Raw genomic sequence first — 23,621 nt, 5'->3', positions numbered from 1 at the left:
CCCGATTTCAAGGGAGGACCGGCTCCCAGAGGGCGCTGCTGTGCGCTCCGCTTCTGGCGACACACATCAACATCCGGGTCACGTTCATATCGGCCAGTGTCGCTCCACAAGATGTCCAGCATCAAAATAGCAGCGGTTTTTTAAATTACATCCACAGTATTCGCTGCGATTCCACTGTGATTATAATCTGGATCGATATCGAATCGGACGGCGGAGATCTGCAGAAAGAGCGCGAGCTGCTGCTGGTATGTGATCATCAGCTCTCTCACGGACCCGGTTATCGATCGATGATGTGATCAGTGTGTGTGATGATGGCATATGTGGCGTGTGTGTGTGTTCATCATGTCAGTGTACTGACGCGTCGCGCTCAATCTCCTCCTCAGATGCGCGATGAGCAGCAACAGTCACCCTCTGCGGCCGCTGCCCTCCGTGTCAGAGATCGATCACGTGCACCTGCTGTCCGAGCAGCTGGGCTCGCTGGTGTCGGGACAGGAGTACAGTGACGTCACCTTTCTCGTAGAGCAAAAGCGCTTTCCCGCACATCGCGTCATTCTCGCGGCACGATGCCACTATTTCAGGTAGAGTTCTTTATAGCAGCTCTTCTCACACCTGTCCTGTGGACCCCAGCACACCTGACTCAAAATGTGCGGAACAGCTGCATTACCACGAAGTCATCTTCTCTACTGTTAAAACATAAAAAACTGCTAACACTATCCAGAGTACAGACTGTCTATTAAACACCTCAAACAATTTCTTTCAAACTAGTTCATTAAGATTAGATCCTGTTTACCCAAGTCTGCTATCAGTTTCTGTGATCAGGATCTTCTTATTTATTTCATTTGACTTTTTCCTCAGGGCTCTTCTGTACGGCGGGATGAAGGAGTCGCAGTCGCAGGCCGAGGTGTGTTTGGAGGACACGCGCGCCGAAGCCTTCGGGATGCTGCTGCAGTATCTGTACACGGGCAGAGCCAGTCTCAGCTCCGCGCGTGAGGATGTTCTGCTGGACTTCCTGGGCCTGGCCAACCGCTACGGCTTGCAGCTGCTGGAGGACTCCACCTCCGAGTTCCTGCGGACGGTGCTCAACACGCAGAACGTGTGTCTGGTGTTCGACGTGGCCACTCTGTACTCGCTGAGCGCCCTCTCCGCCGCCTGCTGCTGCTACATGGACCGGCACGCTCCGGACGTCCTGCTGTCAGACGGGTTCATGACGCTGTCCAAGGTAGCGCACTCCAGGACACGAGAGAATGATCTTATTATATTCACACAGCGATACCAACAGCAGTACAAGCAAACACACCCGTTTTCAGGAGGAGTGACATGGTTACTCTGTAAGACCTTTAACTCAACAAAATGAAAAGAAATTTGAACATGGCTTAATCCAATGTTCAGACTTCTGTTCTGGAAATGTATGCAAATTAGGACATATTTAATTAGATAATGCCTCATTTGCATATTCAAATATAAAATTTCAACTTGTAATACAAAACAGTTGTCTGTGATTAATAAACCGGTTAAACTGGTTATGGCGATATCTATTAGTTAATTTTTTACCCTGTTCACCTGTGGTGTCTAGCCTTAAAGGAACTCCACTTTTTTTGAAAATAGGCTCATTTTCCAACTCCCCTGGAGTTAAACAGTTGAGTTTTACCGTGATATGATATTACGCAGCGCCTGTGACCCCCTGCTTGCACAGGGAGCGTGCCTTGCAACCATGGAGACATTTGTGAGGGACGCTGCGTAATATCATTGCGCCTGACGCACCCATGGTACGACAGCAAAGTTCCTTGATCATTACGCCAGAATGACAGTATAGTTCCTAGCCATATCGGCCTAGAAAATCGCAACTTTTCATTTTCCGTCAGTCTTAGTACACAATGTAACTACAGAAGAGTCAAATTTTAAATAGGAAAAATATTGAAACTCTTTGGTCATTTTTTAACGGTCTAATCAGATTCAATGAACTATGCTAAGCTATGCTAAAAGTGGTACCGCCAGACCCGGAGATCGGCTGAATGGATTCGAAAACTGTAAAACTCAACTGTTTAACTCTAGGGGAGTTGGAAAATGAGCCTATTTTCAAAAAAGGGGAGTGTTCCTTTAATATTTCATTAAAATGTAGTGACCCAATCGAGGCCATGTGGGCTACAAGTTAACTAATAGTAAAGTATCAGTTTCGTCATCTTGCCAATAGTTCACTTCACACAGTCATTAGGGTAATAATGTTTAAAGCAATAATAGCAAATAAAATCTGAAATTGAGAATCTCACATATGAACATTATTTTCTCATTAAATATTATTCAGAAGTGCGTCACATTCTTTATGCAGTTTCTTATTGAATAAATATTTTAATTATTCAACACAAATTATGCAACCAAACTAATCTAAGCCAATCAGAAGAGTGTGGGCGGAGTCTTTCTGCAAGCACACTGTGCTCACAACCAAATTAATCCAAAATCACAGCCAATCAGTACAGTGTGGGCGGAGTCTCTCTGCAAGCACACTGCACTTGCATCCAAATCAATCCAAAATTGTAGCCAATCACAATAGCATGTGGGTGGAGTCTCTTTATAAGCACACTGCACTTGCAACCAAATTAATCCAAAATCACAGCCAATCAGTACAGTGTGGGCGGAGTCTCTCTGCAGGTGCACTGCACTCACAACCAAATGGATAATTTCATAAACAAATTCATAAATATTATTCCATTTCAACATTATTAAAAGTACAAACTGAGTGACAGAAACAATCTTTAGTTTAAATGTTCTTGTTGTTGAGGTGAATTATCCATTGTTTTTAGTATGGCTATAAAGGTCACGCAAAACGACATTCAGACTCGCATTAAAATCTTTTAGCATTAAATGAAGCATATAATCAGTACCTGAGATGATGCTGTTAGAACAAGGAAAAGATTCATTTTATGGTGTCGCGACACAGTGTTATCCTGTTTAAATGTGATTATTTTATTTTTCCCCACAGGCGGCTCTGCTGACGGTCGTTCAGCGAGACTCTTTTGCAGCCAGCGAGCGGGAGATTTTCCAGGCTTTGTCTCGCTGGTGTCGGCAGAATGGCGAAGGGCCGGCCACACAGGAAGTGATGTCAGCGGTGCGTCTGCCGCTCATGACGCTGACGGAGATGCTGAACGTGGTGCGTCCCTCGGGTCTGGTCAGTCCAGATGACCTTCTGGATGCCATCAAGACGCGCTCCGAAAGCCGAGACATGGACCTGAACTACCGCGGCATGCTGAGTAAGTCTGAGGTTTTCAACAAACTCACAACAGCTCCGATCCAAGAGGCCACTGGGAGAAATAACTACAAACACTGATGATTCATGCTGTGCTCGCTGCTCATGATCTCTAAAATGTGTAAAAGTGTTCTGGAGCCGCTGGGTGACCGTAATGACGTGTGTGTGTGTGTGTGTGTGTGTGTGTGTGTGTGTGTGTGTGTGTGTGTGTGTGTGTGCAGTTCCCGAGGAGAACATCGCCACCATGAAGTACGGCGCTCAGGTGGTCAAAGGCGAGCTGAAGTCGGCGCTACTCGACGGAGACACGCAGAACTACGACCTGGACCACGGCTTTTCCAGACACCCCATAGAGGAGGACGGACGCGCCGGGATCCAGATCAAACTCGGCCAGGCCTTCATCATCAACCACATCCGCATCCTCCTGTGGGACCGAGACAGCCGGTGAGCCTCCCGAAGATCTCACACCAGAGTGTGCTTGGTCATCATCGAGGTTTTTCTTGTTTTTGTTTGAAAGCTTGTTGTATGTTTTTGAGTTCTTCGTCTTCTTCCTCTCTTGCAGCTCGTACTCGTATTACATCGAGGTGTCCATGGATGAGCTGGATTGGGTTCGAGTGGTGGATCACTCCAAGTTCCTGTGCCGCTCCTGGCAGAATCTGTTCTTCTCTCCTCGTGTCTGCAGGTAAAGCATTGATCATAGTCTTCTTGACCACAGTTCATATTATTCTGGATTTTCAGGTGTCAAATCACTGGGCATCACATGAACCTGGGCGAACTCTGACAAATCCATTACTGCAGATATTGCTTTACCATCATATGCTATAAATATAAAAAGAGAACTCATCACTAATAAACACTGTGATATTAGAGCATTGTGTTTCCTGAAGCATCTGTATTTAACAGTGGTCTTCATGTCTCAGGTACGTGCGGATCGTAGGAACACACAACACCGTCAATAAAGTCTTCCATCTGGTGGCCTTCGAGTGCATGTTCACCAACCGCCCGTTTACTCTGGAGAAAGGCCTGCTGGGTAAGTCTTGGTGTCAGTGCTGAGATTTAATCTGTATCCGTTGAGTTTGTGATATTTGAATGAATGGATTGTCCTGCACGTGTCTGTAGTGCCCAGTGAAAACGTGGCCACCATCTCTGCGTCTGCGAGCGTGATCGAGGGCGTGAGTCGCTGCAGAAACGCCCTCCTGAACGGAGACACGCGCAACTACGACTGGGACTCGGGCTACACGTGTCATCAGCTGGGCTCCGGAGCCATCGTCATTCAGCTGGCCCAGCCCTACATCATCAGCTCACTGCGGTACGACTGTGTGTGTGTCTGAGAGTGAGAGTGTGTGAGACTGTGTGCAACATCAGGACACAAGTTTGTATAATGACATGGGTATGATATAGGTATTACAAGGAGAGGGTGACTTATGAGGACATTACCCCATGTCCCAATTTTTCAAAAGGCTTATAAATCATACAGAATGAGTTTTTTTGAGAAAGTAAAAATGTGCAGAGTTTCCTTTGATGGGTAGGTTTAAGGGGATAGAAAATATGGTTTGTACAGTATAAAAACCATTACGCTTATGGAATGTCCCCACAATTCACAAAAACAAACGTGTGTGTGTGAGTGTGAATGTGAGTCATTCAGCTGGCCCAGCCCTATGTAATCAGCTCTCTGCGGTAAGACTGTGTGTGGGTGTGTGTGTATGAGTGAGTGTGTGTGAGTCTGTGGGTGTGTGAGTGAGAGTGTGTGTGAGAGACTGTGTGTGAGTGTGTGTCATTCAGCTGGCCCAGCCATACGTCATCAGCTCTCTGCGGTACAACTGTGTGTGTGTGTGTGTGTGTGTGTGTGTGTGTGAGAGAGTGTGTGAGTGTGCGTTTTCTGAGTTCTGGGTTCCTGGAGTCCTTGAAGATTTGAAAAATTAAAATTTAATTTCTGTCATCATTTACTCACCCTCGTGTCATTCCAAACCTATAAAGCTTACATTTGACGAATCAACTTGATCAACATAATTTTTGTCGGCGTGGTCTAAAGATGATCGGATTTGATTTTTGTGAAAACGGAGCAACGGTCTAGGAGGAGTTTGAAAAAGTACGTTTTTTGTAAAATTCAAAATGGTGAAAATTTTCATGACAGAAATTGATGTCATAGGGTGCAATTGAATCGTCTTGATCCAAGGAATCAGAGGAAAAAATAATTTTGTTTCTTAGCATAAACATTAGTGCAACTTAGGACATTTGGTGGCGCTAGAGGGTTTGAGTTAGACTCCAAATTTGCTGTAGTAACAGTTCAGACTGAAGTGTTTTGCATGTGAAATGAACTGATGGAGATGATGGAGTGAATGTAAAATGCTGTGACGCCAGTGCTAATAAATTTATGATGAAACACATTTAGTGTAAATATGAGTGATTTTGTGCTGAGCAGCTGTTATTGAAGTGTCACTGAATGTGTGTCCAGCTGATGTTCTGATATAAACACACAGTATCACAGTGTTCAGCTGAGAAACAAGAACATGTTTCTGCTTTGCTCCAATGCTCAGAGTCACTGTAAGTGTCTTGATTCTGTCAGACATTTCTCTATGTGTTCGTAACTCATGCCTGTCGGTGTTTCTTGGCTGTTTCAGGCTGTTGCTGTGGGACTGTGACGAACGCTCGTACAGTTACTACATCGAGGTGTCTACTAACCAGCAGCAGTGGACTAAAGTGGTGGACCGCACAAAACTGTCCTGTCGGTGAGCAGCATCTCTTCTGTCATCCTCTGCTCAAGAGCACACACTCATACTGCAGATTCATTTGGACTCACTCTCAGATCGCTTACCTAACAAAGATAAGACAGAAAATTTAAACAAGTAGTGATGCACCAGAATATGTGCAACCAAAAATATTTGACCAGTTTTTGACCGGTGACGTTTAATTAGTGCCTGCTTCAATGCTGCTTTGACGGTCAGCGTCTGTTTCCTGCAAACAACAACAGATAAACATGTCAGCCATGTGGATGCTAAAGGCCCGTTCACACCAATAATGGTAACTATAAAGATAACTACAACGATAACTATATTTGTGTCCACACCAACGAACGAGAACGGTCTGTTTATTCTATTCTCGCATGCTGCGGTTTCAAAGTGTGTGTACATGTTTGTTGTTCTTGTTGCATTTACACGGCTTTAACCAGCAGATGTCCTCAGCGTGCTGTAATCGATCTAATCTAACAGTGAATTTAGCTGATGAAGTCAATATAGTGGAACAAAAGCAACACCTAATCTTTTTCACTGCAACTTCAAAGGAAGCAAGACAATGTTGTTGAAACTAGTGCTGGATACCTGAGGTAATTTTATTACACAGTTTGCTAGCCTCGCATAATGATCTCATTGTTAATACTTCTCACCATTTATTCCGAGGGTATGACCGATTGTTTTCCATATATCCATTTCTTTAAAGTATCCTTGAAAACGGGTTTGACTTGTCAAAACAGTGGTGGCTTTTTTTTGGACCTTGGCAATTAATTTCTCTCAATGTCATCTGCCATTTTAAATGCCTTTTTAAAAAATGCCTTTCCATTTGAGCCTTTAAAATAGAATGGATTCTGATTGGCTGTCAGTGTTTTATCATTCAACAGCTGGAAAAATCTTTCTGAAAGTGATCCCAATGATATAGTTTCACTGTGTTGTTATCGTTATAGCTTTGGTGTGGACAGTTTTATATTTAGAACGACTTCTAGAACTAAATCTTCATCGTTATCTTTATAGTTATCGTTCTTGGTGTGAACGGGCCTTAAAAGACTGGGTTAACCATATCGATCTCTCGCTTTTCATGGATAATCGGTGGATTCTTAAATGATTAGTTCACCCTCATGTCATCCAAGATGTTCATGTCTTTCTTTCTTCAGTCGAAAAGAAATGAAGGTTTTTGAGGAAAACATTCCAGGATTTTTCTCCATATAGTGGACTTCACTGGGGTTCAACAGGTTGAAGGTCCAAATGTCAGTTTCAGTGCAGCTTCAAAGAGCTCTACATGATCCCAGACGAGGAATAAGAGTCTTATCTAGAGAAACCATCACTCATTTACTAAATAAAATAAAAATTATATACTTTTTAACCACAAATGCTCGTCTTGCACTGCTCTGTGATGCTCTACGCATTACGTAATCATGTTGGAAAGGTTACGCGTGACGTAGGCGGAAGTACCGATCCAGTGTTTACAAACTAAACGTGCAAAGACTAATTCAAATGGCCTTTATAAAAAAAAAGGTAAAACAATGATGTCGGAAGATTTTGAAGTTTGAGGAGAAAATGAGATGGAGTTTTTCGCCCTACCGCGGTACTTCTAACTATGTCACGCGTGACCTTTCCAGCGTGATTACAATGGCCAATCATAAGTGTTTAAAGGATTAGTTGACTTCAGAATTAAAATTTCCTGATAATTTACTCACCCCCATGTCATCCAAGATGTTCATGTCTTTCTTTCTTCAGCTGAAAATGAAGGTTTTTGAGGAAAACATTCCAGGATTTTTCTCCATATAGTGGACTTCACTGGGGTTCAACGGGTTGAAGGTCCAAATGTCAGTTTCAGTGCAGCTTCAAAGAGCTCTACACGATCCCAGACGAGGAATAAGAGTCTTATCTAGAGAAACCATCGGCCATTTTCTAAAAAAAAATAAAAAAATTATACACTTTTTAACCACAAATGCTCGTCTTGCACTGCTCTGTGATGCGCCATGCATTACGTAATCATGTTGGAAAGGTCAGAAAAGCCATTTAATGACCATAAACTTGATAGTTAGCTAGAAAAATAACTCGAGAGGAGCATTTTGATAAATATATGCACTATATTACAGATTAATTGTTGTCTTCATTAATGTATGTTTGAATAAATCCATCAAGAACATTTAAATTAAATTTAAACCATTTAAATGTTTGTTTCAACAATAAATTGGACTAGAAACAATTATATCATTAAAAAGATGATATAAAAACTATTTATATAAAACTTATTTATGTACAAACTCTAATTTTGATTTTGGTGCATCATTTTCCGTAAGTCTGCATTAATGTGTGTAGAGGATGTTTAATGTGACATCATCTGTGTGATCATCAGATCCTGGCAGACGCTCACGTTCGACAAACACGCGGCGGCGTTCATTCGGATCGTGGGAACTCACAACACGGCCAATGAGGTGAGAGCGTGAGCTGAATAACAGCCCTGCAGAATCAAAGTGCTGGTTTCTCCCTGACCTGACCTCTTCCCATGATTCCTCAGGTGTTTCACTGTGTGCACTTCGAGTGTCCATCACAGCTGGAGGGCAGCCCGTGACATCAGACCTCGTAACCGTCAGCGGTGCTGAACTGCACACTGGCTCAGGACCGTCTCCTCCTGACCATCAGCACAGCTTCGGCTTCTCAATAAGCTATCGGCTCATGTTTCATTTGTATTGCCCAGATTTTAATGGTTGATTTGTTAATTTTAAGTGTTATTTATTAGTAGATAATTTTCTTGATATTGTAAATGTCAGTTGATCTGAAGCATCACAAAACGTATTTATTCAAGAAAATGTTTTCTCCTATAATATATTCTGTTGCGCTGTAGGAATGGTGGCGTACCGAAACACTTATTCCGTTGAGTTTTAATATGATTCATCCAAACATATTAAATACACATTGTATTTGATCCTAATTGAATCAAAGTATAATTGATATTCTACTCTGCTCAGTGTTGTATTTCTAGACTTTTCCTCAACTTTTTTACGTGCGGTGATAATGGCCCTAGAAATAGATGGATAGTTGGTCCTCGGCTCTCTGAACTCCAGCAGTCTTCCAGCGTGTCTGTGTTTGATCTGATGCTGGTCGTGACTCTACAGACACTACAGGTGCACATTTTGTAAGGCTGTAAATAGACTGAAGCGGCGCATATTTCTCTCGGTTTGTATCTGCTGAACTCACTCATCAATAAAGTGTTGATTTCCAAAAAATACACACCGAGTTATGTTTTGAATTTAGCGAGTAACTATAACTGTAGTCATGAATCTACACTGAAGGCAGATTCACTAAGAATGAGGGACTATTCACACCTGGTCATGTGATTTCTCTGATCAGATCAGAGCAGTGGTTCCCAACGTGGGGTCCATGGGGGAGGAACAGAGATCGCAAATGGGTGCGCGATTCTTCGAGGTCAAATATGGATACAAAAAACCCTTTTCATAGATGGGTTCTGTGAATGCTTCAAACAATCAGCCACTTATCAAAACGAGCTGATAACCATTTGATATGATACGAGGTCTCAACTTGCTGATCGCAAAAAATCAGGTTTTTGTATATGTGTAAAAAATTAAAATCATTTATCTTATATTGCTTTAAGTCACCATGAAATCAAAATGGACAATTCTTATGCAGTGTTTATTCTAAATGATTTATCGGTGCACATTGTTGTAATCTTGAATCAGAATATCTTCTCCTCCCTCTTGCAGCGACATCTCTTCTCTGATGAAGAGGGCGGGGCAACCTGTCCCTCACATGAGATCCACCAATAGCAAACCACAACCATCCAATCAATTCCCCACAGACAAAATCAAGCCCCGCCCTACATTTGTTCTTGTTCCAGAAGCCGTTTCACTCAACATACAGCACAATAGAGAAAAAAAGACGAGCACAACTTCTGTTTCATGATGACTTTCATACTAATATGAGCATGACAGACACAGACACTAAATAATAAATAGCGCAAATTCCCTCTACATTATGTCATAAACCAGTTACAAAGTAGGTATAACCTATGTACCTTGCAATGTGTTTTGCGTCTCTTTAGACAAATCTCATTTTAACAGCAACATATTGAATCATGTCTGACAACTGACAAATATGTAATCTGTATAATTAGGATATGTATAAAATTAAGGTGCTGTAAGCATGTTGGATTTCTTTGAAAACTTGGAATCATATTAAACCTGTTTGTAGGAATGAATTCCTTTGCATTTTTTATTGTATGTTAAAGTTGAATAAACTGGATTGGACAGTTTTTCTGGTTGTACTGAATATGTGACGAGTGATTTCTGGTCTTAGTAAAACACAGTAAAACTTTGAATACTAAATAAGTTGAAGGTTTGTGTCTCACTGTTTCATATGGAGGACTGAACCTGAGGAGAAAATGAACAAACAAACACAAATGACCCAGAGGGATCACATCTTATATTCTTCATCATTTATTCCTGAATTTATTTTTTAAACAGTTCATTTGTGCAAAATAAATACTTACAAATTACTTACAAATGAATAGAGTTTTTTCTTTAATGGATATTTTGTATTTTCTCACAAAAATAATTTTGAGATCAAAACAGGATTGGCAGATGTCCGGCTGTAAGTAATTCAGGTGTGATCTGCACATTACTTGATTAAATGAAGAGGCACTAACACTAAATCAGCATTAAAACAAGTTTATTGAGATCAAATCAATAAAGAGAATATATTTACTAAAGAAGAAAAGAAAATCTGCTGAACTATGAAGTGAAATGTGCAAAACCTCAGTCAGGCGTCTGGCTCAGTTATATGATAAAAATATGGCATTATAGTTTTTATTAATATTTTGAAATTGTTTTTTACGTAAATATTTTTCATTTTCATTTTAGTTAAAATTATTTTGTTGTGCATTTCTGTCTTTTTTAAATGTCTAAAGTTTTTTCTTCCATTTTAGTTATTTAGCTAAATAAAAATGAGAAAAGTTTTCTTTGGCAACTTGAAGTAAAATAAGTTTTTTACACTTTTTTCAGTTTATTTTTATTTTAATTAACAAAAATATTTTTTATGGTTTTAGATTATAATTGTGGAGCGGTGCACATGACATGAGGGACTGTGTATATAATAACTCTGCAGCGTGTGTGTATGTGACACTCAACGGCTCCATCTTGTGGAAAGGCTGCAGTATGACGTGTGGAAGCGCTCCAGCGTGTCACGGGTCTCTGCGGCGCAGGCATTGAGGAGCTGCTGTGAAACGTCCAGGTGTCTCCTCAGCGTTTCTGATCCCAGTGTTCAGGGCCGGAGCTCGTAAGGCCGGCTGGGGAGGGTCACTGTGACGTGTGTCCGTGGATCAGGAGGTGTCAGACGGCACATGCTCCTCGAAGCCCTCGCTCTCCCGCACCAGCGCCCGCTCCAGGATCACGCGGCCCTCCTTGTAGCGCTGGCTGTCCTCGGTGGCGAACTCGTAGATCCAGCCCAGCTTACTGTTGCAGTTCTTACAGCTGACGTCTCTCACTATGTGTCTGCCGGTCAGCATCACACGGTCCTGCACCTCGCTGTACTGCAAGTTCACCACCTGAGAGATGAAGACACGCTCGTTCAGTCATGCTGAAAGACCTCTGACAGACCTGCTGAAGAGCTGAGGTTTAGCTGTGGAGATACAGGTTTAGTCATGTGTTTGTCAGAACGTGACGTGACCTTGTTGAAGAGGAAGGCCCGTCCGGTGGCTCCAGTGAAGCGTGTGGAGATGAGCTCGGAGCGGTTGGTCAGAATCGTGTCACAGTTGGCGCAGGAGAACAGACGCGTCCCTCCAATGTGATCCAGGAAGATTCGACCCATCGCAGCACTCCAAACACTGAGAAACATAAAAAGTCAATACAAAAAAATACAATATTTACTCAAAGTGATGATAAAAATTCTTCTTTTTGTATGTATTATGTCAGTGTTTATTTTAAATTAAGTAATCGTTCACATCATTACTTTAAAACAAGCTTGTGCCCTTGTAATCTTTAATCAAAAACATTAAATCCCTCCCCCCAGCAACATCTCTTCTCTGATGATGTGTGCAGTGGCCTGAGGGCGGGGCAATGATCCCTGTCATCCAGCAACCTGCCTGTCTCCTGTTAGAATCCGAATGAAACTGAAGTTGTGCTCGTCTTTTCTTCTGTATTGTGCCGTATATCCGAGTGAAACGCTTTTCAAACAAGAACAAATGTAGGGCGGAGCTTGATTTCGTCCGCGAGGAATTGATTGGATGGTTGTGGTTTGCTATTGGTGGATCTCATGTGAGTGACAGGTTGCTCCGCCCTCATCATCAAAGAAGAGATGTCGCTCTATTAAAAAGAATAGTCAATTTTTCGTTCGAGTCGGATACATAGCCTATCACAATATTGAAGAAATTTCTGGTTCATTGCCGACTTCAATTGAAAACTATGTAAAGCTACATGCTAATGTTTTAATGAACTATATTAATTATTATAAGCATTAACAACGAACTGTAATAATTAATGTAATATTACTAGTCTGATTCTAGACTTGATTCTAGACAGTCTCTCCTGTCAGTTCATTATCTCTCTGCTAACGAGCTGATGATCGTTGATCGAAGTGTGTTAAATGGACAGACATACATTACAAAATGTCTGATGTAACACGTTTCCCAAAAGCATCGTCAACACTGGTGGCAATGAACAACTTGGGCTCACGATTCTTTTGAGAAACGCAGCGCTGAACATCAGTGACCAAACACAAGAATCACTTCACACAGAATCAGCCGGTGTCTGCGCGTAATCTCACCGCTTCCTGCCAGATGAATCACGAAGTTTCAGGAAGATAAGAGACACTTGTAGGCTTTGTAATGTCTCTTTCTGTCTTCTCTGTCAGTGTCAGTCTCATGCGAGAAGAATGTTTGTCAACATCCGGTTTTGTCCTGCGCATGCGCATATCGCACGGGCACTGATGATGTATGGCAAGCCGTTTTAATATTTATTCATTTGCAGGATATGAATTATAGATATCTACAATTTCATTTTTACTAGTTCATTTTATCAGGAATTCATTTTTACGAGTAACAATATTATTTATAATATATATAATAATATTATTCATATCAAAAATGACCATCAATATTATGGGGATATTTTTAATTGTGTTAAAAATTGTGAGCATAGGCGTAATTTGGTGGCACTTTTTGCTAGGGTCGATATTGTCCCCATCACTTTTTGAAACATCACATCATGTACCTACAAATGAATCATCCCTATTGACTAGCAGAGCATTAATTTCATTCGTTTATTAAATAAGAGGCGACGCGTTAGCCACACTATGACAGATATGTATCGCGTTTATTTCCTCCCTTTTTTATTCAAAATATTCACAAGCTTGTTAACTATATCATGAATTATATGATATATTCTGATTGAAGTTTCATGACGATAAATATCAAACCAAACACAAGAATCACTTCACACAGAATCAGCCGGTGTCTGCGCGTAATCTCACCGCTTCCTGCCAGATGAATCACGAAGTTTCAGGAAGATAAGAGACACTTGTAGGCTTTGTAATGTCTCTTTCTGTCTTCTCTGTCAGTGTCAGTCTCATGCGAGAAGAATGTTTGTCAACATCCGGTTTTGTCCTGCGCATGCGCATATCGCACGGGCACTGATGATGTATGGCAAGCCGTTTTAATATTTATTCATTTGCAGGATATGAATTATAGATATCTACAATTCCATTTTTACTAGTTCATTTTATCAGGAATTCATTTTTACGAGTAACAATATTATTTATAATATATATAATAATATTATTCATATCAAAAATGACCATCAATATTATTAGGATATTAAAATATTATTGGGATATTTTTAATTGTGTTGAAAATTGTGAGCATAGGTGTAATTTGGTGGCACTTTTTGCTAGGGTCGATATTGTTTTGAAACATCACATCATGTACCTACAAATGAATCATCTCGTATTGACTAGCAGAGCATTAATTTCATTCGTTTATTAAATAAGAGGCGACGCGTTAGCCACACTATGACAGATATGTATCGCGTTTATTTCCTCCCTTTTTTATTCAAAATATTCACAAACTTGTTAACTATATCATGAATTATATGATATATTCTGATTGAAGTTTCATGACGATAAATATTTATTTGGTTTTCCATGTTAACATCATAATCTTTAATCATAAATCATAATCTCATATCAAGAATAAACACATCAAAAAATATATTTTTGTATTTTTTGCAGGCTATACCTCCTGTCCAAGCGTCTATGGTCATTTAGCGGCATCATGAGATGAATCCGGCCGTTATAATGAGATGAATTCAGTAAAGAACACTTCTTTCTCGTTTTATTTATTTATTTATTTATTTATTTATTCTGACATATTCGACCACGGCTGTTTCTCGTGAATTTCACCTCTGTAAAATTAAGTATTGGCTACTCATTTCAAGGTAATATCATCAATAATTTGGACAGTCATGCTAAAAGTGTGTTGTTTTAATAAGAGAAATATCGGTGGGAATAACGACTGCAATATTGTATTATCCTAACCCTTTTTTGATGTACAGTAGGCCTAAGTGAGTCGAAGAGTCGATTCCAACTCCTGGAGTCGGAGTCGACTCTGAAACAGCTGATCGAACACCCACAGTCGCGGGAATGACTGCAGGAAAATGGCGGAGGGAGATCTGAACGTAGACAGCATCATCTCCAGACTGCTGGAAGGTAAAGGAGCTTCAGGAGCGCATATCAGACGGCTCTGAGCCGGCTGTATTTGAGGCTCATGTGTCGGTCACGCCGCGGATGAGCTCTGATTTCAGTCAGGCGCTGTTATTCTCTGTCAGGTCGACCGACAGCTGCCTGTGTTTATATGCTCTTCTGTGGCTGTCTCCGTCACTTTGGGTTTTTCTGCTTTTATGTTTCATCAAAATGATTTTTGTCAGAGGTTTTAGATTAATGCGTGCTGATGCCTCTCAGCTTTTAGTTTGTTGATACTGATCTGAAACCATCAGTAAACAATTGTATGAAAATTAGAATATAATTCCCCAATTGCTTCATTTATTTAATTGTGTGTTTATCTCTTTTTTATTTCTTTTTTTTGTGCAGTATACATATTCTACACGTATGACATGAAATCCTGTGATCTTTTTGATCGTTTTTTGCTCACCTATCATTCAGTTATTATCCTTATCCACGTGACTTTATGTTGAGCATCATGTGTGTTCTGATTGGCTGTGCAACATTTTCTTTCTGTGTGGACACACACATTACTTGTTGCTGGAAACTTGTTGCATCATATCTGGTTAAAGTCTGCATGAAAGGGAAGTTGCACTAGTCTTTTCTTCCCTATTGTGGTCAGGGTTGCCAGGTTTTCATGGGGGGGGGGGGTCCCTGGTCCCGGTCCCCCGGTAAAAATCAGGGTTAAGGGGAATAAAATCCACTTTTTGATGGGGTTCTTCTAGTAAAATTTGCATTCCAGGGGCTAAATATCATGTTATTTGGGGTTGCTTCAACCTGCAGACATGAAAAACAACCCGCGGCAACAGTGTTTAAGTATCCCGATCCCGACTTGGCAGGCATCACTGATTGTAGCGTATATCCGAGTGAAACGGCTCCTGGAACAAGAAACAAATGTAGGGTGTGGCTAGATTTTGTCCATGGGGAATTGATTGGATGGTTGTGGTTTGCTATTGGTGGATCTCATGTGAGTGACAGGTTGCCCCGCCCTCTTGACAGTAAACACGCCATCAGGCCACGCCTGCTACATTATTAGGATATGCCAATGTCCTTATAATTCAAATTGCTAAATAAACATACTGAACCATTTTTTATTAAAAATGTAAAAATGCAGAAAGTTTTCTGTGATCGGTAGGTTTGTATCATAATGTCCTCATAATGATAGGTGTACCAACGTGTGTGTGTGTGTGTGTGTGTGTGTGTGTGTGTGTGTGCAGTGCGAGGATGTCGTCCTGGGAAGGTGGTGCAGATGACGGAGGCGGAGGTGCGAGGGCTGTGCATCAAATCTCGAGAGATCTTCCTCAGTCAGCCCATCCTGCTGGAGCTGGAGGCACCACTCAAGATCTGTGGTCAGTCTGCTGTCCTCCTCACACTCACATTCTGTGCTGGGTTCGGGTCAGTGCATGTGGAAACATGTCAAACATCTTAAAGTTACATGTGAAATGTCAGGATGGAGTCGCAGCGGTTTTACCGTTACTCACTCTTTTCACAGGACACACACGGGATGAGTCTCATTAAACCTGTCATGATCATTTTTACACTTCAAGAAATTAGTGATTAGGACAAACCAAAGGCTGCTGACAGAAAATGAAGCCTATTTTTAGTGACAGATTTCTTGACATTTAAACCCTCAGTTCTCATTGCTTTAATCTGACAGTCTCACTCGTTATTGTTATGTAACAAAGATTACGTTAATTACAGTTAAAACACCTTATTAAGCAATAAGAATTACAAAAGAGTAAAACATCTGGATGTCAGTGCAAGACATCCTGATGGTCCTAAAATATTTAAAAACTTAAGAAACATGTAAAATATGAATTAAAATATGAATGTGGTTGCATTAGATATAGAAAATCAAACAAATGCTTTTCTCTTAGCTGTAGAGAATCACATTATCTAGCAGCATCATCCACTAACCAGTGTGTATCACTGAGATACTATTACAGTTTTTATTAGTAGTCACTCTATAGTACACTTTAGACATTATACTAACTATAAGTAACTTTGTCAACTAACTCTCATCAGCAAATGTTCTCTGATGTGACCGTACACTAAATGCCTCTTTCCTCTGTGTTCTTCATCCTCCCGTTCCTCAGGTGACATCCACGGTCAGTACACAGACCTGCTGCGGCTCTTTGAGTATGGCGGTTTCCCTCCGGAAGCCAACTACCTGTTCCTGGGAGACTATGTGGACCGAGGGAAGCAGTCGCTGGAGACCATCTGCCTCCTGCTGGCGTACAAGATCAAATACCCCGAGAACTTCTTCCTGCTCCGCGGCAACCACGAATGTGCCTCCATCAACCGCATCTATGGGTTTTATGACGAGTGTAAGAGCCTCTTAGATCATCCACCACACACACACACACACACACACACGGCCTGTTCCATGAGAGGAATTCAGATGATTTGGGTGTATTTCAGGAGAAAAAAAATGCTTTTTCTCTTGTCTTTAAAGAGGATCTATTCTGCTTTTTCCCATGTTCATCTGTCTTTGTTGCTGTTTGAGCATGAAAAAAGTTTCCAAAGTCCCTCCAGTTTGAGTTCTTCTCTATATCAGTGTCAGTGTTTCTGAACTCCCTGAAACGCCTCCATTGTAGTCTTGAGTTTTCTTCACAATATTCCTCATTTAAATAATTAATATGCAGAATAAAGGGGTGGGGTTGAGTTAGTTAGTAGTGTGTTGAAACTGGTGGTTATGGTAAGAGGCAGGAAATTTCCCAAACACGCTCGAAGCACTTGACCAATCACCACACCCTGCTGCAGCTGACCAATCAGAGCACATTCTGCTTTTCAGAAGGAGGGGCTTCATAGAGACCGGAACTAAACAGAGCGTTACTGACAGACTGGGAAGAGAGGAGCTGAACAATGGAGAATATGAGGAAAATAATCAACATTCAAGCAGGAAAACCTGTTCTAGTAGAGCCCAAAAACAACATCAAGACTAAGGGCATAATAGAAGCACTTATATTAAAAATATAAAAGAAAAGGCTCTTTATTAGCATTAAATGTTCTTTAGATTATTAATATGTTCTTCACATTAAGAAAAAAAATGTTCTTTTAAGAACTGTACACTGAAAGGAACCAAAAATGGTTCTTCTATGGCATCGCTGTGAAAATCCCCTCTTGAAACCTTTATTTTTAAGAATACAGGACCAGTGCTCAGCAAAAAGTGTCATCTGTCTTTGTGTCTTTCAGGTAAACGCAGGTTTAATATCAAACTTTGGAAGACTTTTACCGACTGCTTCAACTGTCTGCCCATCGCCGCCATTATCGACGAGAAGATCTTTTGCTGTCATGGAGGTGTGTTTTCACCTCACTATGAAGAGTGATCCTCATCGTCCACAGATGTCTTGAGGTGTTTGTGCTCTGCTCTTCCCGCAGGCCTCTCTCCAGACCTGCAGTCCATGGAGCAGATCCGGCGCATCATGAGGCCGACTGACGTGCCCGACACAGGTGCCGTTCATCAGTCATGTGAGAACTTCCTCCTGCGCTCTGTGTGTGTGTGTGGCGCTGCGGCTCATGTCTGTGTGTTTCAGGCCTGCTGTGTGACCTGCTGTGGTCAGACCCGGATAAAGACGTCCAGGGCTGGGGTGAGAACGACAGGGGCGTGTCCTTCACGTTTGGAGCCGACGTGGTCAGCAAGTTTCTCAACCGTCATGACCTGGACCTCATCTGCAGAGCTCACCAGGTGACCTCTATAATCAGAATAACGATTCTGCTTTTAATGGCAATACCATGTTTTTACTGGAGGTCAACCAAAATATATCAGTTTTACAGATTACTAATGGTCGATTGATCGCTTATCGGCTGTATTTTCCATCTCCCAGACCTCTAGTTTTTACAGTATCTGTTCTTTCGCATGCTTTGCCCTGTTCCTCCATCATGCCGGTAGGTGGTTGAAGACGGATATGAGTTCTTTGCTAAGCGGCAGCTCGTGACGCTGTTCTCGGCACCCAACTACTGCGGGGAGTTTGATAACGCTGGCGGCATGATGAGTGTGGATGAGTCCCTCATGTGCTCTTTCCAGGTAACACAAAGACCCTTCAAGACAGTCAGACTTAGTGCTCAGATACCATTCACTGTAATACTTCATAACACCTCACTTTCTCTCCACGAACTACCATTGCGACTGTATTCCATATTAACCAAGTGACCACCGTATGTAAAGTCTTTGGATTGACTCACATCAGCACAGAATCGTGATAAGTGTCAATCTAGAATGGTATAAAGGTCACATATACAGCAGTGCTGCAGTGATGAGGTAGTATTGTAAGTTCATGTCACTCTGGTTCCCTCAACAGAAACCCAGTAGGATTTTCCATTTGCTTTTGGATTAATGCAGAAAATAAACTTTAATGTTACCATCATTAAGCTTCAACAACTCTTTCAGTCTTTATTTAAAGGGATAGTTCACACAAAAATGAAATTATCCAATGATTTACTCACCCTCAAGCCATCCTAGGTGTATATGACTATCTTCATTCAGACGAACACAATCAGAGATATAATTAAAAATATTCTGGCTCTTCCAAGCTTTGTAATGGTAGTGAATGTGGGGCATCCATCCATTAAAAATAAAACCCACACAGCTCCAGGGGGTTAATAAATGCCTTCTGAAGCAAAGCAATGTGTTTTTGTAAGAAAAATATCCATATTTAAAACTTTATTAACTATAATAGCTAGCTTCTGGTATAAAGCTTGGAAGAGCAAGGATGTTTTTTAATATAACTCCGATTGTGTTCATCTGAAATAAGATAGTCATATACACCTAGGATTGCTTGAGGGTGAGTAAATCATGGGATAATTTTCATTTTTGGGTGAACTATCCCTTTAAGAACATTTTCCCTTAAAGCTTGAGTTAGAAGAGTTTGCAGAAGTGTGTTTATAAACACAAGACTGTGAAAGCGATGTACTGATGTTACTGAAGCGATGTTACTGATGACATTTATGTTGTAGAATAAAACGTGAAAACATATTGAGCTTGTGTTCACCACAGACCTTATTTCAGGCATTTAACCACATTCAAAAAACACGTTGTTTTCAGGACGATGGAACTAAAAGTGCTAAAATGCAACTCGTTCCTGGGTTTTGGCCTACAGAAACACATCACCCCTGCAATGCTCTATTCAGATATGAGATGTAAGGTCATCAGACCTGTATGTCATGTAGGATCACATACTGAAGAATGTCCAAATCAGAATCGAGATCATGCCCTTTATAGTCTAAGACTCGGCCTCTACAGTGAAGACACGTCCTCACTGTCTGTCTGTGTGTGTGTGTGTGTGTGTGTGTGATGCAGATCCTGAAGCCCTCTGAGAAGAAGGCGAAGTACCAGTATGGAGGGGTGAGTTCAGGGCGGCCCGTCACCCCGCCGCGCACAGCTCCGGCCCCTAAGAAGAGGTGAGGCGTAAGACGTCCTCCCAGAAGCCCCTGCACATGTCCAGCTGTTCTCTCTCTCTCACACACACTCACACACACACATTGTCACCGCTCGTCGCTCTTGATTTGCTTGTTTTGTTGGCGTTTCTGTTAATAATTGTTATTATCTGGCTGTGTGTTTTCCAGTACTTTCATATATTGCACAATCTGGACTGTGCTTCAGAGAAAATATGATGTGTGTGTGTTTGGAGATTGTGAGGGGTGTGAATATTACCTGTTTCCTGTACATATCCTTTCATCTGAGGCACACTGGGACAGATCATTCTCACACGATTCCAATCTTATTCTTGAACAACAGTGTTGTGTCGCCCATCGGGCAGATCTCATGAGACTTTCTGCTAATAAGTAAAATGAATATAACTGCAGCAAAATAATTTAGACACTTTACACTTGTAAATGTGTGAATGTGATTCGGTGTCTGCATCTGCAGGATCTTCACTGACGTCACTTTTCTTGATGATGTTTGAAGAGTCAGCTGGTGTTTTGGTGATTTTAGTGGATGTATGAAGTCAGTTCTGCTAAAGTTCACACAGATGTAGAGAATCACATTAACTAGCAGCATCATCCACTAACTAACTAACTAACCACAAACACACTCACAACACTGTCCACGTCTATTGATTTAGCAGTTCAAACACAACACACATTGTACAGTGTGTTTGTGTGTCTTTCTTTCCTGTCAGTGACACTGGCTTTGATATTTTGTATCTAATTTAACGATGTTCATGAATTAATTCAAATATTTTTGGGTCACTTTTGGCACAAAAGCTCAGTAGTGTACATTAAACACTACAGACTGATTCAGTTGAAATTGTTGGCATGAAAAACCGTGTATTTGATCTGTTTTGCTGTGTAATCCTGTGTGTGTTCAGAGTGTTCAAACTGGACTCTGAGTGACGGCAGTAATATCTGTTATTCTATAGGAGTGTTTCCTGCAGTCTGCCTTCGGTTTGGGTTTAAGAGTCGTTGTCTGATGTGCTCTCAGTTATAAACTTAAGACCCTTTCTGCAAACTGATACTAACGGTTTGCGACCCATGTTAACTGTTAAAATTAGAGTTCAAAAATAACATGCTTCTGAAATTTTGTGTTACAGCTTCTTTAAGGCTTTTATTAGACTTTGAGTTTGAATGAAATTGTAAGTAAATATTACTTCACTACAAAGACAGCAAATATTTTTGACATTTTCAAAATGAGTTTTGAGATTCGTTTCAAACTCTTTTAACTCTTTCCCCGCCAGCGTGTTTTAAAAAAGTTGCCAGCCAGCAGCAGCGTTTTTGATCATTTTCACAACACCTTTTTTAAAGCCCCCAGAATATTTTGCTTTTAAACAAACAAACAAAAAGCGTTTTATTTTAGCATCATGGATGCTTTTTTTTTTTTTCCAAAGACTACAGTGTGCATAAGCGATGCTTTTATCTCTTGTTTCTGCTTCTTCGCCTGTGTTTTGATCCGGAGATTCAGAACTCTTTCAGAAAATGCGTAATAGCGCCCCCTACTGTATAACAGTGAAAACATTGAAAGCGGAAAAATTCCGTCAATGGCGGGGAAAGAGTTAATTGTAATAAATGATATTGTGCTGTTGACTCTGTGAAGAGGACCGGAGAGCCGTCCGTCTCACTGGTACTTGCTTAGATTTTAATTTGAGCAAATTAGATGGAAACGGTCTTAAGAAATGACCTGTGAATATTTTATTGCATCTTTTAACAATTATTTCAGTGAAAAATTTGCCACAGCAAGTGGCAGGGAAACCACAAATTTTGTGGTGACATTCCAACCTAAAAATAAAACCATAAAGTGTTTTGACATTTGAGTGTTTTTTTTTTCCTTGGGATCTTTTAAATATATGATGCACAACACACTCATTGGTCATTAGTTCTTACACCATAAAGAAATAATGTCTATCTCAGGACTAGTGTCAATCCTGTAAACTAAGGTGGATGTGATTGCTGGAACAGCAGAAATTTGTCCTGTTGAGTTTATATGTGCCAACAATCATCAAGAAGAAAAAACTGGTGTCGTCAGATACACAATACAATGACTTTATTCATTTAGTTTTGGTCACACAGAAGGGCTCTTAACCCCGGGTTATTGTCATTCTAAAGCCCACAGGTAAAGGAACGTTTCACACTTGTAAGTTAGAAATGAAATCCACACGTACTAGATGCGGGCTGGATCTGGGCCAACATCATGTTGCTATCTGGGTAGGAGTATATGAGTAGTTTTGAGAAGCGGTGGGGTTAATGGGGAGGTTTTGATGAGTTAATTATTTAGATTCTGTTTATGACTCAGTGTATAGCCACCCATGAAATTATAGGGAATTAACAATCAGTTTGAATTCAAGCTGTGTCTCATGCCTCATCTCTGGAAATAGTCATGAAGCTACAGTATTACTCGAGAGTTAAAACAATCCACTGTTCATCTGAAACAATCAATACTGCAAGCAATACGAGGAACAAATGTTTTTAAATACAGAAATTCCATTACTCTGATAATGGATTGTGTGCTTTGAGACGTACTGGATACAGATTGTGATGTTTGTGAAGAAACGATTGTGAACGAAGATCACTGCAGAAATCCACCTCTGTCCAGCACGTATATGCTGTTACGAGTGTCCACACATCGATGAAACAGACACATTGAAAAAAAAAAAACGTTGCTTTCCTTAAAAAAAGCTAATGTAAGATGCCATTGAAAGGGGACATATTATGCCCCTTTCACAAGATGTAATATAAGTCTCTGGTGTCTCCAGAATGTGTCTGTGAAGTTTCAGCTCAAAATACCCCACAGATCATTTATTATAGCTTGTCAAATTTGTCCCTATTTGGGTGTGAGCAAAAACACGCTGTTTGTGTGTGTCCCTTTAAATGCAAATGAGCTGCTGCTCCCGGCCCCCTTTCCAGAAGAGGGCGGAGCTTTAACAGCTCGCGCTTCGGTCGCTCAACAACAACAAAGCTGGAGAATCTCACGCAGACAAAATGAGGATTGTCAGTAACGGTGTTCAGCCTTACATTGTTCAAACCGGAGTCGACACTGATGGAGAGACTCAGGAAGAAGTTACAACTTTTAGAACGTTTCTGAATGGTTAGTGGATAAATTTATGTAGTTGCTGTGGAGTTGATTCAACTCATCCACTAGCATGTGCCGTCATGTTAATCTTTTGTGTTGAATTGACCCTCGTTTGTGAAGCAGTCCGGCGTAAAATGACGGCATGTCAACAACACTCTACTACAACAACTCTTCCTCTTCTCTAAAGCAGCCCAACATGGCCCCGCCCACTTTGTTGTGTGTTCTCGGGGGCGGGGTTTATGTAAATTTTAGGGTTTGTGATGTCACTAACCCTGGAAGAAGCTCATTGTAGTCCCTATCAGCCGTTTGTTGTAGTCCTTAAAAAGCGACTTCTGTAAAAGAAAATATCTCCCTTTGCATTGAACTTTGAGTGTCGTAACTTTGCAGATGTTGTTTATGATCAAACAGCAACATT

General features: G+C 41.0%; 3 protein-coding genes across 5 annotated transcripts; 2 read left to right on the top strand and 1 right to left on the bottom strand.

Annotated features, from left to right (window-relative positions):
- Positions 1-9,202, top strand: LOC127502220 (BTB/POZ domain-containing protein 9-like). The gene is made up of 11 exons (XM_051874949.1): positions 1-245; positions 384-578; positions 856-1,219; positions 2,978-3,245; positions 3,463-3,682; positions 3,801-3,920; positions 4,159-4,268; positions 4,358-4,547; positions 5,860-5,967; positions 8,330-8,408; positions 8,492-9,202. The coding sequence occupies exons 2-11, from the start codon at positions 391-393 to the stop codon at positions 8,543-8,545; spliced, it is 1,701 nt and encodes a 566-aa protein (XP_051730909.1). The 5' UTR covers positions 1-245; positions 384-390; the 3' UTR covers positions 8,546-9,202.
- Positions 9,203-10,411: 1,209 nt separating this feature from the next.
- ypel5 (yippee-like 5) lies at positions 10,412-13,621 on the bottom strand. 3 transcript variants are annotated; one of them, XM_051875027.1, is made up of 3 exons: positions 13,456-13,621; positions 11,656-11,812; positions 10,412-11,533 (listed from the first exon to the last, which is right to left on the bottom strand). In XM_051875027.1, exons 2-3 carry the CDS (start codon positions 11,794-11,796, stop codon positions 11,309-11,311), a joined length of 366 nt encoding a protein of 121 aa, XP_051730987.1. In that variant the 5' UTR covers positions 11,797-11,812; positions 13,456-13,621; the 3' UTR covers positions 10,412-11,308. The 3 variants fall into 3 exon arrangements, with proteins under 3 accessions (XP_051730987.1, XP_051730986.1, XP_051730988.1); XM_051875026.1 differs by lacking the exon at positions 13,456-13,621 and adding an exon at positions 12,751-12,917; XM_051875028.1 differs by lacking the exon at positions 13,456-13,621 and adding an exon at positions 12,585-12,753.
- A 907-nt stretch (positions 13,622-14,528) lies between these two features.
- On the top strand, positions 14,529-21,943 carry LOC127502235 (serine/threonine-protein phosphatase PP1-beta catalytic subunit-like). Its single transcript, XM_051875011.1, has 8 exons — positions 14,529-14,688; positions 15,918-16,049; positions 16,797-17,027; positions 17,896-18,000; positions 18,082-18,153; positions 18,237-18,388; positions 18,593-18,727; positions 20,000-21,943. Exons 1-8 carry the CDS (start codon positions 14,637-14,639, stop codon positions 20,102-20,104), a joined length of 984 nt encoding a protein of 327 aa, XP_051730971.1. The 5' UTR covers positions 14,529-14,636; the 3' UTR covers positions 20,105-21,943.
- Positions 21,944-23,621: the final 1,678 nt, after the last annotated feature.

The sequence above is a fragment of the Ctenopharyngodon idella genome, chromosome 20 (assembly GCF_019924925.1).
Source record: "Ctenopharyngodon idella isolate HZGC_01 chromosome 20, HZGC01, whole genome shotgun sequence".
NCBI lineage: Eukaryota > Metazoa > Chordata > Actinopteri > Cypriniformes > Xenocyprididae > Ctenopharyngodon > Ctenopharyngodon idella.
The sequence above is the reverse complement of the archived record's forward strand: the minus strand, read 5'-3'. Positions and strand labels throughout refer to the sequence as shown.